At 29.1% G+C, this 15465-nt stretch overlaps 2 protein-coding genes across 6 annotated transcripts in view; one reads left to right on the top strand and one right to left on the bottom strand.

The window, feature by feature from the left end:
* LOC107167265 (paxillin) overlaps positions 1–12486 on the bottom strand; it is a 33692-nt gene extending 21206 nt beyond the window's left edge. The window contains exon 1 of one of the 5 annotated variants that reach the window (XM_089224926.1): positions 12141–12486. In XM_089224926.1, the coding sequence (XP_089081052.1) occupies positions 12141–12153 (13 nt within the window). In that variant the 5' untranslated portion in view covers positions 12154–12486. Of the gene's footprint in view, positions 1–1908; positions 2067–3465; positions 3545–6131; positions 6349–12140 lie in introns of those variants that run through there. The other 4 variants (XM_089224924.1, XM_089224928.1, XM_089224927.1 and 1 more) reach the window with 4 other exon arrangements.
* A 179-nt stretch (positions 12487–12665) lies between these two features.
* On the top strand, positions 12666–15452 carry LOC107167264 (uncharacterized). The gene is made up of 5 exons (XM_015516227.2): positions 12666–13271; positions 13448–13800; positions 13880–14187; positions 14259–14436; positions 14504–15452. The coding sequence occupies exons 1-5, from the start codon at positions 13252–13254 to the stop codon at positions 14707–14709; spliced, it is 1065 nt and encodes a 354-aa protein (XP_015371713.1). The 5' UTR covers positions 12666–13251; the 3' UTR covers positions 14710–15452.
* The last annotated feature ends 13 nt before the right edge of the window (positions 15453–15465 follow it).

Genomic DNA, 15465 nt, shown 5'->3' with positions numbered 1-15465 from the left:
TCCTTATTTTAGTGTAACTCTAAAACAAATTACCACAGATACTTGAAATTTTGACTGATTGTTTATATAGGCGTGTTATATATTTGATAAAATTTTCAAAATATTTAGATTTGTTTTGAGCTGTTTACTGACATTTTAATTTTTCAACTTTATTAGTTTTTTTTTCTATAAATATCGATAAAAATTTATTTGTTCGGTAGAAAAGCTTGAAAATTTAATACAAGGCTTCTAACACATTGTAACAATAGAAGTTAAAAAATATTAAAAATTCGTAGGCACAATTTTTTTTTATAAGCATTTAAAGTTCAAATTTTGACTAAATACGTAAAAATTACGGCAATGTTCAAATTATCTTAGATAGAAATTCATAAAAGTTTTCCTTTTTAATTCTAAGATTTGAAAATTTAATACAAGGCTTCTAACATATTTTTACAATAGAAGTTGAAAAATAAAAGAAATACATAGTCACAATTTTTTTTTATAAGCATTCAAAGTTTGAATTTTTACAACATATTATGTAAAAATCACGAAAATTCGTAAATTATTTTATGCTAGAAATTTATAAAAAATTTTCCTTTTATATCTAAGATTTGAAAATTTAATACAAGGCTCATTATAAATTTTTACAATAGCAATTGAAAAATAAAAGAAATATATAGTCACAATTTTTTTTTAGAAGCATTTAAAGTTCAAATTTTGACTAAATACGTAAAAATTACGGCAATATTCAAATTATCTTAGATAGAAATTCATAAAAGTTTTCCTTTTTAAAACTAAGATTTGAAAATTTTTAATAATCTATAATATATCCTAGACAGATAAACCGTCTTCGCTCAGAATCGTTTTTCGTATACAATGATATAATATCATTGGATTCAAATTTAATTCCATCCATTACAGTAACCCACTTGTAACCTACTGTACAGCAGAGCGACATACACGACTTACACGCTTTTTTTTTATTATATTGATAATGAAAAATATATCAACTTTTGGAGTAAATCTCTTATTAAAATACGTTAAAAACATAATATGATGATTACTATTAAAATATTATTTAATAAACATATTTTAAGAATTAATTTTGGCTTTACTATATTTTAGTAGGAAATAGGAACCGACACAGCAATTCAACGTATCAACATTCTAGTCTGATAAATTCAATAATACTTAGGTGTTGTACGTATAAAGCATGGATAATTAAATAATTTGATCACGAATGATTACAGTTCATCACATAATGCATTCCAGTAATTTAATCTTAGCATTTAGTTGCAAGTGATTTTTTTAAGTAACTATAGATGACTATAATTTAACAATACAAAATATAATCTGCAGAATCAAAAAATAAAAATTAATTAACTCAAATAAACTAAAGATCTAAATCATTTATAAATAAACTTCTACGGAAAAAAATCACTAATTTAATTATTATCTAAAATCTTAATCTGAACCATAGTTGAGGACATACAACTAAAACAGAGATATAGGTATCTACAACCGTGATCTGAACATATAAAATGACCTTTAATGGAAAATTCTTCTTTTAGTTAGTCCTATCCAAGAGCTTAGCCACCTAGGTCATCAATTTTACGATTAATAGTTTATAATTATTCCACGTTATAATTGTGCCAAAAATTAAAGAAAAAATAATAGATCATAAAATTAATGTTCTTATGCAAAGTATAAATAATAAACATACATAATGAATGGGATTACGAAATATCGTAACTATATAAATAAATAATTACTATTTGCTACTTGTTGATTGTAATTTTTTCTTATAATATTGTGAAATATATAAAATACTCTGTTAAATGAAGTTTTATAATTTTCTCACATTTTAAACATTTTTTTTACACAATAATTTATTAAAGTAACACTGAATATTATTATAAAGCTATTTACCTATGTAAGATGATTTGTCGTTTTTATGTGAAATAACAGCTTGACTGGCCATTTACACGCCTATGATTTTATATAAAAATTCGAATAAATATACCTGTGTAATGTATAATAGCTGTTTGTATTATTGTAACTTTAACGATTCATGAATTTTCAATGCCATTTAAGCTTAAAATCAGAATCATTGTGCAGTTGAAGCTGCGTACCACGGTTCCGTGGAGAAAACAAAAACGGTATTTAGATGACATGAATATAAAACGTACTTTAAGGTGTGGGTTTTCTACGTGCCATATCAACGGCGAAATTATAACCATCAGATTACGAATAAGCCCACGTTCCTAACAAATTCGAAGAGCCGCACGCACAAAACTGGCTATATATCGAGGCCAATAGAACCTAGAGGATTTGTTTTTAAAATAGAAATAGAACCAAACACCTTTTTGGATCAATAAGCTATGTTCAGCGAGTAGGCGTGTAAGCCACGATAATAATACATATATATTATAATATATATATACTGGCTAACGTTATTTGCGGAACTTTTTTTTAAGTATTACATTTGGAACAAACCCAAAGTTTTTGTAAAAATTAAAAAAAATATATATTTTTTTAAAACGAATTTGAGTTAAAAGTAAAATTCTAATTATGTAAATTATTTTATAAAATAATAGTATTTGTTGGATAAAAACCACATTGGTATAAGAATACGTATAGTTTAATTTTTAGTCGAGATTGACAAGTATGAGATATTATAATACCTGAATTATAATAACTACCCTATGCATTAATTAAAATAATATCGGTAATAGATATTGTTCAAGTTAAAGACAACCATCGGAATTTTTTGTTTTACAAAACTGTCTATAATTCAAAATATAATACACTAATAGATATTATATCAAAGTAAATGAAATAAGATTAGTGAAAAATGATCTTTATAGAAATCGCAAATCACTCATTTTTCTTATTGTTTTTAGAACGATGTGTTATAACTTACAACTTATTTTTATTTACCATTGTACAAAGAAAGTAAAAAAATGTCATATAACTATACATCTTCAATAGGAAATTTAACCTAGAAAGTACTTAAGACTAGCAATTTTAACACTTTCACATCAAAAAATAGTTCTTTAACTAAAGTTTTAACTATCGTTTAGGCACTATCGAATAGAAGAAACTATTGAATTATTTGATAATCTAGCCCAAGAAAATAATTCGGTGACATTTTTTTTCAATCATTGAATTAGTCGATATTTTAAAAACTATTCGGGTATAGAAAATATTAAATTTAATCGAATAAAATATATTCGGATTACGAATACGTATTGTATAAAAAACTATATTTAGTCGCGTATAATATAATATTCAATACTGTTCATCAGTTCATCACTAACAAAAAATAGACATTTACAGGCTTACAGCACACTTGATTATAATAAAAAAAGTTGGATATTGATAATTTATGAAAAATTACAATGCTTTAAATTCTACTATATAATAAACATAATTTATCAAAATAAATATTATAATAATTTAAATACATATAATAATTTAACAAACCGTTCATTTTCATTTTTAATAGTCAATAAGGTAAATTCACTTAGAATTTTTACAAATTTTCACAATAAAAACGAAACTATGAACCAAACAACTCGCATTCAGAACACCAACTGGTTGTTAAAAAGAGACATCCAGACCAAATTGAGATCATCCTACACAGAATTGAATTTTTACAATGATCATATAGTAATATTAAAAAGGGAGGAGTCCGTGGGTGTCGAAGTATTTTGCCAAAGGTGTAATATTTTTGCAGACATTCATAATAGCTTAGCTATAACTTATAAGATAGTAAAATCAATATGGCAAGCTTTTTTGTCAAGTTAAATTAGTTATAACAGATCAATATGATAGCGAATACAGTTGGAGTAAACATATTTTATGATTTATAACTGAAGTATTAAACATAACAATCATATAAAATTAATATGTTGGATCTCATAAACCGGTTTTATGTTATTTTAATTGTATTCATCGTATATTTATTTATTTTTGAATTTTAATATTACATAGGTAATAGGTATAGAACTTTAATTAATATTTTAAAACTGGTGTTTTTTTTTTTTAATGTTATGGGAAATATTGGGCACTAAATATCAATGATTAACGTGGTTTAATTTTTATTGTTTTGGTATCAAAAAATCTAAGTACCTAATCAATGAGTATCTACATGTTTTGTGTAAGAAATCAATGGCTTCCTCATTTTTATTTCAAACACTGCTTTTGGGAGTTTTACGTTCAATAAGTAAAATTATACGGTTGCATATAGTAAAGCATATCGCCAAGGCGCCTGCAACAGTTATGTTCAATAAGCCGTGATAAAATTACTAAATATTTTATAGATTTCTTTTACAAAAACAAATAATAAATAGGTAGGTAGTATGTAGAAACTATTTTCACGAATTTTTTTACTGCAAACATTTAAATTTTGTTACGTGACAATAATATGAAATATTAGTTAGAACCTACAAGTATAAAACAATGTTTTAAAATCGTTACCCATTAGCCATTACGTATATATATAACATGATATAATATCAAACTTATTTTGATAAAGAAAAGATAAAATTGTAACTTGCAAGAAATATTAATTTTACATAGGTACTGCAGGCGCATAAGATTTATACAGCTATACATTATACACTTATATATCCGCTTATATACTAATAGGTTTTATATAATTTTATTATGTTTAGAAAATTAGTCATTATATCAAAATTAAAATTAAAGATTTCAAAAGGTAAAGAAATGTTAAATAAGGCAAAAATAATTTATGATACCTAACCTAAAAAAGTTTTGTAGTATAATTAATAATAATTCTAACTGCCAAGAATAATAAACGTAAAGGACATTAACCTCCAGCTTCTCCAGGTTCAATATTTCAACTAAAAATAGTAATTGTGCAGACATATTAAATTTTACTTTTATAAAAAGGTGTGTTAAAAATTTTAAATTTTAAAATAATATTTGAGTTGATTCAAATACGATTAGTTCCAAACCATTGCATATGTGTTGCAACTTATAATAATTGAATGATTTAGGATAAAATAATCATATTAATCGCAAGTAAATGATTATCATAAGTTAACACCATTGTTCAATCGAGGTATAAACAATTTAATAATGAGATCATTTAACATTAATATCAAAATGATTAATTTTTTTTTCTATAGTTAATTATTTTCTATAATATGTAATTTTACTTACATTTAAAAAGTGACGCAGAAAATAAACTGAAACTCGTGTTGGAATATTTAAGGGTATATACTTGAAGTATATATTATAATACATTACATATATATTATATTAACCTGCAGATGACGAATTATATTCGCTTTAGGTTTTTTTAGTGTATACCTCAACCTTCAAGTATTAAAAATAATTTTCTAGTATAAGGTTGTATGCCATATAATTGTTATTTAAAGAACAATGAAAATGATTTTAAGTTAATGAAAAATCAATGAACCATCTATCATTTTCAACTTTATACCATCATTTTTTTCCCTTGTTTTAATGTAATTGTATTTAGCTTTTCCAAATGATTACGTAGGTAACGTTAACACAAACATACTTTCTATTATACGAAGTCAGTTCTGCATTCAATTTTAATAGGTGCCTTATTTGGAATATACTTTATATGGGTTTGGCCTACTTTAATGTGCCTTACAAAATGTCACACACTCAAACCACATGTATTATTTCTTTGTTAATTAACAAATTAATAACAGTAGTTTATTAATTTATCAATAAGCATAAGTCATTAAAATATTAATTTTTAGTTAATTAAATACTAATTAAAAAATTATGTATAATATTATAATATAGGTATAACTCATTACACTATTACTACATTGTGTATTTATATCTATTTACACATAAATAAATACGTAATATAATATAATGTACCATAAGTGTAGTAGAGGCTAGTTATGTTAGGATTATAAAGATAGTATTATTAGATTTAAAAAACAATAATAATAAAAGGATTTTGGCATTAAAATCAAAATCAGTTAACGAAAATGAAATGAAAATTTTGGCATATGTAGGTTATATTCAAGAAGCTATAAATATAAATATATATAGATAATATGAGTGAAAATAATACGACCCATCATTTTTAAATGTCTATTAAAAAAGTAACATAAGCTATTGTAAATAAACAAACTCACATCCTGGTTTTGAACCATTTTTTCGTGTACATCTATACGGTTGATACGTGCCATGATATTGTTGAGGCTGTAGTTTTCCATAAATATTTTTATCCATTTCTGCAGTTGATTAATAAATAACACTCCAGAATAAAATGTTTATATACGATCATAAAAATCAATTAAGTAATTGTATCGTTACCCAACGAAAAACACAATACCACCAACGGGTAACGTAGAACTGGTACTGTGTATACTAAGGGTCCTGATTTCCGGGATTTATTTTTATCGAATAGGAGTCATGCCAGATTCACTCTATCCGAGTCTTTACTAAACATTTTATTAAAAACCATAGGAAAAATAATAAAAATAAAAGTAAAACAACTTAGCAAATGAACGGAACACAACGCGTGTGTGTCAACGGGCACCAGACAAACTGTTATGGGAGATACTATATTACTATCCTGAAGGCCGGTGTGAGAATCAGCAAATAAAAAGTTAAACCACTGTCAGTGATATACATATATATACGACGTTCTAAACAAAATTATTTTATATCAATAATATTAAGAAGCCATGTGGTAAATATAAACGTGAAGTGGTTTTATGTTACAAATTTACAATATTTATACTTGATAAAGGATAGACTGTGGTATCAACTATTAATTAATTAAAATAATAACAATTAATCATTTATCATTCCCATCAAACTGATAACAAAATGCGCCCTTGTGAACCATCCACACGCATCATTACACACATCAAGCCTTTTGTATCATTATATTGTTTTTATATTGTTACCAGCTATATGTATGTATAAATACGTAGTATACTTGTATAGATTGAAAATATTAAGATTTTATTTTAGTCAATTGAAAAAATAATACGATTAACTTATAATTTTTTGAATGGAAATAAACAATTGATAGAGTTTAAGCACAATACATCTTCAAATTTTTCAGGAGTAATAACATAAAGGTGGACGTCGAATAAGAAACCTTTGACGACACTATATTATGAGCTTCATGAATAATAATTTTTTTTAAATATCATGTTGTAATTGTATTTATACAATTTAGTTATATTAAAAATATTTAAAAAACTCAATAATCTAAATAAAAGATACCAATACGGCAATAGTTCTCAATGTCTGTTATTTACAATACTATAATGTTACAATTTTATTTAAATGTAGGTATCTACAATGAAGTTGAACACAAATTTATATTTTATATTTTATGAAACATATAAATTATAAAATACCTACTATATTGAGTATGGTGCTATTTATTACGTTTATCTATTATCTTTAAATTGACAAATTAAAGTTAAATTAGAAATATTGTATTTATACACAATCAAAATTGTTTATATTTATACCTTCCTTAAAATTATCAAGATTTTCAGTACTTATCAATCTTTTTTTTTTAAATGTTATTCTCATTCGTTGTATTTGATTGCCAGTTTTATTTTTTGTTCACAATATTTGACCTTAAATTGTGTCTGTACTAGTTCATGGGTATGATAGCCTTAAGAAATGCAACCTTCTATACTCTCTCCGCTATATGTATTTAATACGTTTATATGTTTATCTATTACTTGCCAAATTATGTTTCGTTTTCATTAGACAATTTTATGTAAAAGAATATAAAAAATAAATGTTTATTTTTTGTATAGGTAGTTCGTGAAGAACCATGTTTTTCCATTTTAACCTAAAGCAACCACAGTAAAGCAGGAATATGTGAAAACCCTCAGCTGATTTTCAATCATACAAATAATTACCACAAAATATTTAAGTCATCTCGTATATTATACAAGCCAAAAGCTTAGACAGGATTTATATATACCTGACTTGTTTAGCTTCAGTGCAAGTTAATAAAGCCAAGATTTTTTCATTAATTATATTAACACTCAGTTTATCTCAAATATTCAAGAAATTTCGCCTTTCAAAATTATCTCTAATATAAAAAGACTACTTCAAAATTAAAAAAATTTCCTTTAAAAATGATTGTAGTACCTTGAATTTGATTTTAAATTTTTAGCGGAGCGAATTGTTTTTATATTGATGTTTTGATTTGTGTCATCGCCTTTGGAAACGGTAAAAATGCCGTTTCTTTAAATTTTAATAGTCGTTCCAGGTAAAAAATTTGGATATAGTTAGTACCTATACTTACATACGAAAACTTTTTATGAGTGATTTAAGTTCAAATTTTGTCAAAATTGGATATCACACAACACATATTTCATTACAAATAACGACTTTTCATTATTCTGTTGTAAGTAATTAAAAAAATTTGAATCATAGGAACATGAAACATTTAACTATTTTTTTAGAATTTTTATTATTTTTTTATTTTCAAAAACAATCTGTACAACAAGCACATTTAGTAATTTTGATATAGAATATATACATAATTTTTTTTTTTAAAACAACAACTTTTAAGGAAGTCACCCATTGGTAACACCTAAGAACTTATAGTTGGATTTAGATCACTTAAGGAGATCTCGATTCCAATTTCGTTTGAGCCTTCGAGGGGGGTTGCCTGGGATATGCAGTGAAGCCATATCTTTAATGAGAGGATTAGTACTGGAGTTGAGTTGGGAGTGGAAACGGTGGTAGTGAATTTTGGCGTAGTCATTGTCATTAGTTACTTTGAGGTTGTTGTGAAGTGACAGGTTTGTCATGTACCATGGAGCACCAGTTAAAGTACGTAGGGCAATGTTTTGGAAAGATTGGATGAGGCGAATGTTTGAGGGTTTGGCCATCCCCCATATTTGAATACCATACGACCAGACAGGTCTGATAATTGTATTATACAATAACATTTTGGTTTTTAGATTAAGTTTAGATTTAAGAAGAGGTCGGAAGAGATGGAGTCTACTGTTGACAAGTTTCCTTTTGTTTTGGAGATGGGGTTTCCAAGTTAAACGTTTATCTAAAATTATACCTTTTTTAGAATTTAGATTATTATTTTCCAAACACAATGCATTTTCAAAATATTAAGACTATAATTTTAAGCTATACAATCCTATTTACACCATTTACTGTATTAACTAATTAATTTATAAGTTAATAACAATTATAATACACTTAAATAATATTATGATAATAATTAAAATTAGTAAATAATAATTATCACTAATTATATGCGATGTTTTTGAATAAAATATGTTTCAACCTAACTAATGTAGTATTTAATAAAGTTATATTATTAAATATCCTTAGAAATAACTGTTGGACATACCTTATAGACTAAGAATCGTTTATTGTGTACAATTATTATTCATCATTGATTTCAAATTTATCACTTTAATTACAGTTACTTAGTTACTCAATGATAAGGTACACTCATACCACTAAAAATTTAAGTTATTTTGTTGTAATTTCAAAAATATTATTCGTTGAAACTGGAAACTTTACATTTATTAACTATAAATTTATATTTTAAAAATAATTGTGTAATCTAAATCTACCTAGTGTAAGTACCTAATAGAAAAGTAGTAAGTATTTCAATATATATTTCGTATTTTCCTGGTATTAGCCAGGCAGGAAATAGCAGTGACCGCCCACTCAACTCAGGCTGTTATAAATAACATAGCGAATATAAAATGTTGATTTATGGTTTTATTAAACTTGCAACTTAACGATTTACGATTATCTTGCTGAATTTTCAACATTTGTTATAGTAACACGAAACGTTATTTTATTTAAGAATAAAAATAAAAGACTAAAAATAATATTTAAGAGGATTCGTCATCGTGGATCAAAAACTAAATTTTTAGCGTACTTAATACAAATGAATAAATAAAATTATATATTTCAAATAGGATATTTGTAAATTAGATACGCAAGTCACAAACATTGACATCGATACTTCCTTAAACAAAATAAAAAGGTAGATATTACCTAGAAATAGAAAATAAAATTATATTGCTGAAACCGGAACGGAAATACAGCATGTTTAAGTTAAATGGCGCACATGGAGATTTTGTTAGCACAGTAAATAAACAAATGTAATATGTAGTGTGTACCCACTCACTATTTATAGTAAGTTAAGTTTTCAAGCTGCTCTCGATAGTTCTTTTCACATAACATATTTTATTTCTAACTTTTTAAATTAAATCTTAACAAATATTGATTAACTAGCCTTTAAGTGATAGATCTTTGTCAATACTTAATTATTCATGCCTCGTATATCTATAGATTTATAGTCGATATAGCATATTCTATATTATATTATATTACATCATTGACCTATATTAGCTTAGACCAAAATGGTGGTTATAAATAATTCCTATAGGAACGGGACACAAATTTCCTCCTTTTCAGAGATATTTTAATAACAGCTAGCCAATAATTTCACTAGCAGCCATTTATAAATTGATTAAAACTTTAAAACAAACACTATATTATTCACTTAATTATCAAGAAATATTTATAGCAATAACGTAAATGGTGAGGTAAACGGTTTTCAGTACTTATACCTTATTACTTGTCCTCGGCGATTAAATATTTAAATAAACTAGTAAGTCATTATAGTCTACAGAAATTATTATAATTTACATATGCTTCATGTGGGCTGTGATACCAGTAAAGTTGCATGACTTGGTCTGGGGACCATGGTGCTGACGCCGCGCACTAGTGGGTCGTGAATATGTTTGTGAATGCATCAATAGGGGCGTGCACAGAGTGCATAATTCACATAGGAACGAGCATAGGAAAATAGTGTTTAAAAACTTGTATTATAGGCACCTAAATATTTTTAAAACAATTTATTACAGCACTATAGCAGGTAATTTTAAATACTAAGGGCCAGTTGTACTGTCTACGGTTAAACTTCGATTACTCAGATGATAATACATATTTAACCGTGCAAATTCGGCCGATTAAACTCCGGTTAACTTTGATCAGAGACGGTGCAACTGGCCCTTAATCTCTTACACCATAGTAAATCATGAATCATGACTAAGACGTAAATGTAAATTTTTAATTTTAGTCTTTAGGCGGAGGGCCTTAATTTGTTTTTAAATAAAGCTTATTACCTACTTTTAAATTTAAATAGTGTGGTGACGTGAATATCTATCGGCTATCAGTGTCCTAAATTATTGTTTGTGCGCTATATGCTATATCATAAAAATTATGCAATAAACATATAATCGACAATTTATTATAATAATACTCAAATATAATATTTCTATAACAGCAACAATTAACAATGTTACCGCATTTCTTGGATACCAATAAACCATTAAAGATAAAAAAATTTGTTTTAATTTTCAGAACTAGAAGTATCGGGAGAAAGATAAAAACTATGTATATGTATAAACAATTATTTAAAATGATTACAAACAGCTTCAATATAAATATTAAACAGATGATAAAATTAAATACCTACCTAATCCATGTAAAACGGGGATGTTTTTTTTTTTTGGAAGGATTGGAAATTATTTAAATAATTACTAATTATTCAATATTCAAAAGTACTAAACCACCTAGGTATCTCCCACCACGATTACCTACGATGCTATTTGTACATTTTGATCCATTTAAAACCGTTAACCGATGAATATTAGCGAGCTACGTTATTTCCCCAGTTATTTCTTTCGATACTTGAGACAAAAAAAAAAACTTAATTTTCCATGTCTTCAATGTCGCGAATTACTATAAACGAGTCTACCGTTGCAATACCTGTCATGACTTACTATTATGGAGATTCCTAACACACCTACTTTAAGTCTTTAAATTTATACTACGTATAAGCTATTATCCTACATTATATTTTTCACTCTTGGAGGTCTAACACCTCGGACTGTTAACTCGATGACGATCCTCAAAATGTCTAACTCAATTTCTACGTTTTGTATATGCACGTCAGTCCATGAGATACCTATTGTAATATAACATGTCAACATATTATTATAATTAGGTATATGATGTCAATGAGTCCAGTGAAAACCAATACCAAACCATTGTGAGTACTTCGACTTAATGTTATTAATTACCTACAGATATCTACGTTAGTAACTTACCTAGGTCGTCCATTTTTGTGGCTCAAACCCGGATCACACTGACGTCTCCAATGCAATCGTCACGATAATATTAATATTACAATATTATGGACGGTGTACGCGTACAACTTACTGTTAAGAACCGGGTACATCGGCGTCGTCCGGTTACGCGAAGATATTGTTTTTGTGAATTTTTCGTCGAGAATGAAAACAATCGGAGAAGACGTGCACAGAGACGGAATTCCGACGGATTTTTTGTTTATGAAATTTCTCTACGCGTAGGTATTTCGTTTTTATCAGTCTCGACGAGAAATCGTAATGATATTATACATTTCTACATGTAAGTAAACAGTAATCTCTTCGGCCCCGACGTCCGCCAATGTTTACGTACACGTTATCATAACATTCTACATACAACTATTTACTGTCGTGGTGCGCGCTATCAATGTTGACGGAAAATGCGACGTTGCCGGTGCAGCAGTGGGTCAAGTCGGTCGACATTTCGACGATGGCGACGTTATCAGTTATCATGCCTGTTAACAAATCTCGCTTACGACACCCACGCACCCTCCCCGTCGCACACTCGACGCTTACACCTTAGTAGCACAGTCGGTTGCGCCGACCCTTTCTCCCCTGCGCCTCTCCAACAGCATTCAACAGGCTATTTTTATCCCCCGTGCACATGCTCGCGACGAATATACATATATAATACAATAACAATATCATTATCAACTATTTTTATTATTATTATTATTGCCACCGCCGCCGCCGAAATTTTCGTCTTCACCGCTGCACCAGCAGCACTGAGCACTTTGAACAGACCGCGACTAGACTATGCGGACTGCTCCCTTCCTCCTCATCAACTGTTGTAGTACGATCAGCAGCAGCAACAGCAGCAACATCATCGCTATCGTCAGCACCAGCCTTGTCTTTACCAGTCCGCCTGCTCGACGACCCTAGTTTTGATTCCGTCCGTGCGGTCGGAAATTGTTTTTTTTGGGATCGAGTAAAAGAAGAGAAATCTTGACAACCCCTGCACGCTACCTGCAATCACCCCCGCACACCCGTAGTGTAGTCTGACAAACACGCGATTGTCGACTGACCTACACACGCCGCGGACGGAAGATTAACGATGCCTCCGGATATTAGCGAGTGAGTACTCGACCAAATAATAACACATTGTTATTTTATTATTATAACATTAACTACCCGTGCACGTCGTGATCGTTCGTGCAGGCGGACTCGATTATCGATCGGACCCGTATCGTCGTAACGATAAAATAATAACTCACTGTTTAATTATTGTTAAATAACCACCCCTATGATAGTCGTACGCGTGTGAGCGTCGACAAATTATTGTACAGTCGTGACGTGCCGTCCATCATGCCCGGTGTTTGCAGTGATCCAAATTTTTTTGAGACCACCATCGAGCCGCTGCTCGTGGCCGGCCGCGAGGGTGACCTGTGCGAGTGGCTCAAGAAAAATGGACTGATTGCCAAGGAAATGAAATGCCCAAACAATGAGTGTCTAACCACAGACAAGATGCAGTGGCACCGCGCACGTGTCGTGGATAAGTTCAACTGGGTGTGCCTGGAGTGCAAGAAGAAGGTGCCGGTTAGGAGCTCGTCTTTCTTCGCCGACTTCAAGTGTGAGCTGGGTTATGCGCTAAAAGTCATTGACAGTAAGTGGCGGTAGTTGTTCAGTTGCACTATGACAATGTGTCGGAAACGCGCTTTGCTCATATAATTTTTTTTTTACAGGTTGGTGTAAGAATATGCCTCTGAGCGATATCAGTGGTGAAGGCAGAACCAAAGTAAATGTGGCCAAGCGTATTTACAATGCATGTACTCAAGTGGCCGAGTGGCAGTTAAAAAAAATTGTTGGCGACTTCAAATTGGGTGGCACTGATGTTGTAGTCATCGTAGATGTATTTCCAGATGGCAACATGAGTTTAGAAGTACCAACTACGTCCCATAATAATAACTTTTCCAAAAGAGTGCTATGCATTGCCGATACAGCCCATGTACCTGTTCGCGTTTGGGCAAGTCTTCTGGATGGATCTAATAAAGTAAAACAATTATATTTTATATTTATTCAACTGTTAAGATATTTTTTAATTAATACTGTTTTTGGGTTTAGGAAAATTCTAAAATTGTAGAAATGGTCAAAAGCCATGTAATGATGGGTTCAACTATTGTAACAAATGAAATGTTATATCCGTTGTTGCACAATTTACCTGGAATAGGAGAAGTCATAAGCACAGAAGCATTGATGAATTTAGACATAAACCACGATCACAAATCTTTAAAAAATTTGGGTTAGTAGATAACATTGTAGGTAAACTTAATTGAGTGATATTTCTTACAGATGGTTTTCTGTTATAGAAACTATATGGGCTACCACTGTAGAAGCCTGTATTCAATTACAAGACATGTCTACAACACATGCTGAACAGCATCTATATGAACTTCAGTGGAGACAGATGTATGGATTTATAGCGCTTCCATCCTTAATACAGCATATTGTTGAGTATACAGCTTACAATAACCCTATATGTCCACCTTTGCCAAGCATATGGCCTACAAATTAAATCAATTAATAAGTACAAATGTTAACTTATTGCTAAACCCACCGCTTAATATAATATACATGGTAATTTTTGTCAATTATTGTACGCCATTATGACTACTATTAAGTTTGAAAATGTTAATTTAATTAATCTTGTCCATTATCATTATTTCTCATATAACAATTCTCTTAATGATATTTTGACATAATTCAATTTTTAAATGTAATGCTAAAAGACTTTATAGTAATAATAATAACATTTAAAATCAATAACATAAAGATCCAAATTCAATTTTTTTAAACCAAAAATAATTTTAATTGATATACTGAAAAATCCTTAGATATTAAACCATTTTATGCGTTCTAAGTACTAGATTTAATCCTCTAATTCAAGGCAATACCTATAGTCTATTCACAATGAGATCATTACTCGGCGGCCTAGTTGTGCGCATGGGCGTGGCTTTGTTCCGTGGCAGCGGCTGACGCGCCGCCGCCGACGGGAGCAGCGCTTTAGATGCTTGTGGGCGGAGTCTGACCGCCGCCGAACGAAAACTGGTCGCCGCCGAGTAATGATCTCATTGTGAATAGACTATAGTATATATTATATTTTTTTTAAGTTATACTTTTCAAACGAACATCACATCTTATAATATTAATTGATCTTGAAAAGTATGTTTATCTTCACCTTTGACTTATTTGTTCTTATTATTTCAATGGAAGTGTAATAAATGTAAAATTATTTTTTAACAATCAGATATCAATACATTGAAATTCCATA

The sequence above is a fragment of the Diuraphis noxia genome, unplaced genomic scaffold (genome assembly GCF_037042655.1).
Source record: "Diuraphis noxia isolate RWA-SAM2 unplaced genomic scaffold, SU_Dnox_SAM2 contig0003, whole genome shotgun sequence".
In the NCBI taxonomy this organism is placed as follows: Eukaryota; Metazoa; Arthropoda; class Insecta; order Hemiptera; family Aphididae; genus Diuraphis; species Diuraphis noxia.
Note: the sequence above shows the minus strand (reverse complement) of the source record. Positions and strands in the feature narration are given on the sequence as shown.

Excerpts from the sequence above, each read along its gene's own strand:
- LOC107167264 (XM_015516227.2), top strand. The coding sequence starts at position 13,252 with ATGCCTCCGGATATTAGCGA. Across the intron at positions 13,272-13,447 it reads ATGCCTCCGGATATTAGCGA|TCGTACGCGTGTGAGCGTCG; the intron begins GTGAGTACTCGA and ends CCCCTATGATAG. Across the intron at positions 14,188-14,258 it reads TTCTGGATGGATCTAATAAA|GAAAATTCTAAAATTGTAGA; the intron begins GTAAAACAATTA and ends TTTTGGGTTTAG.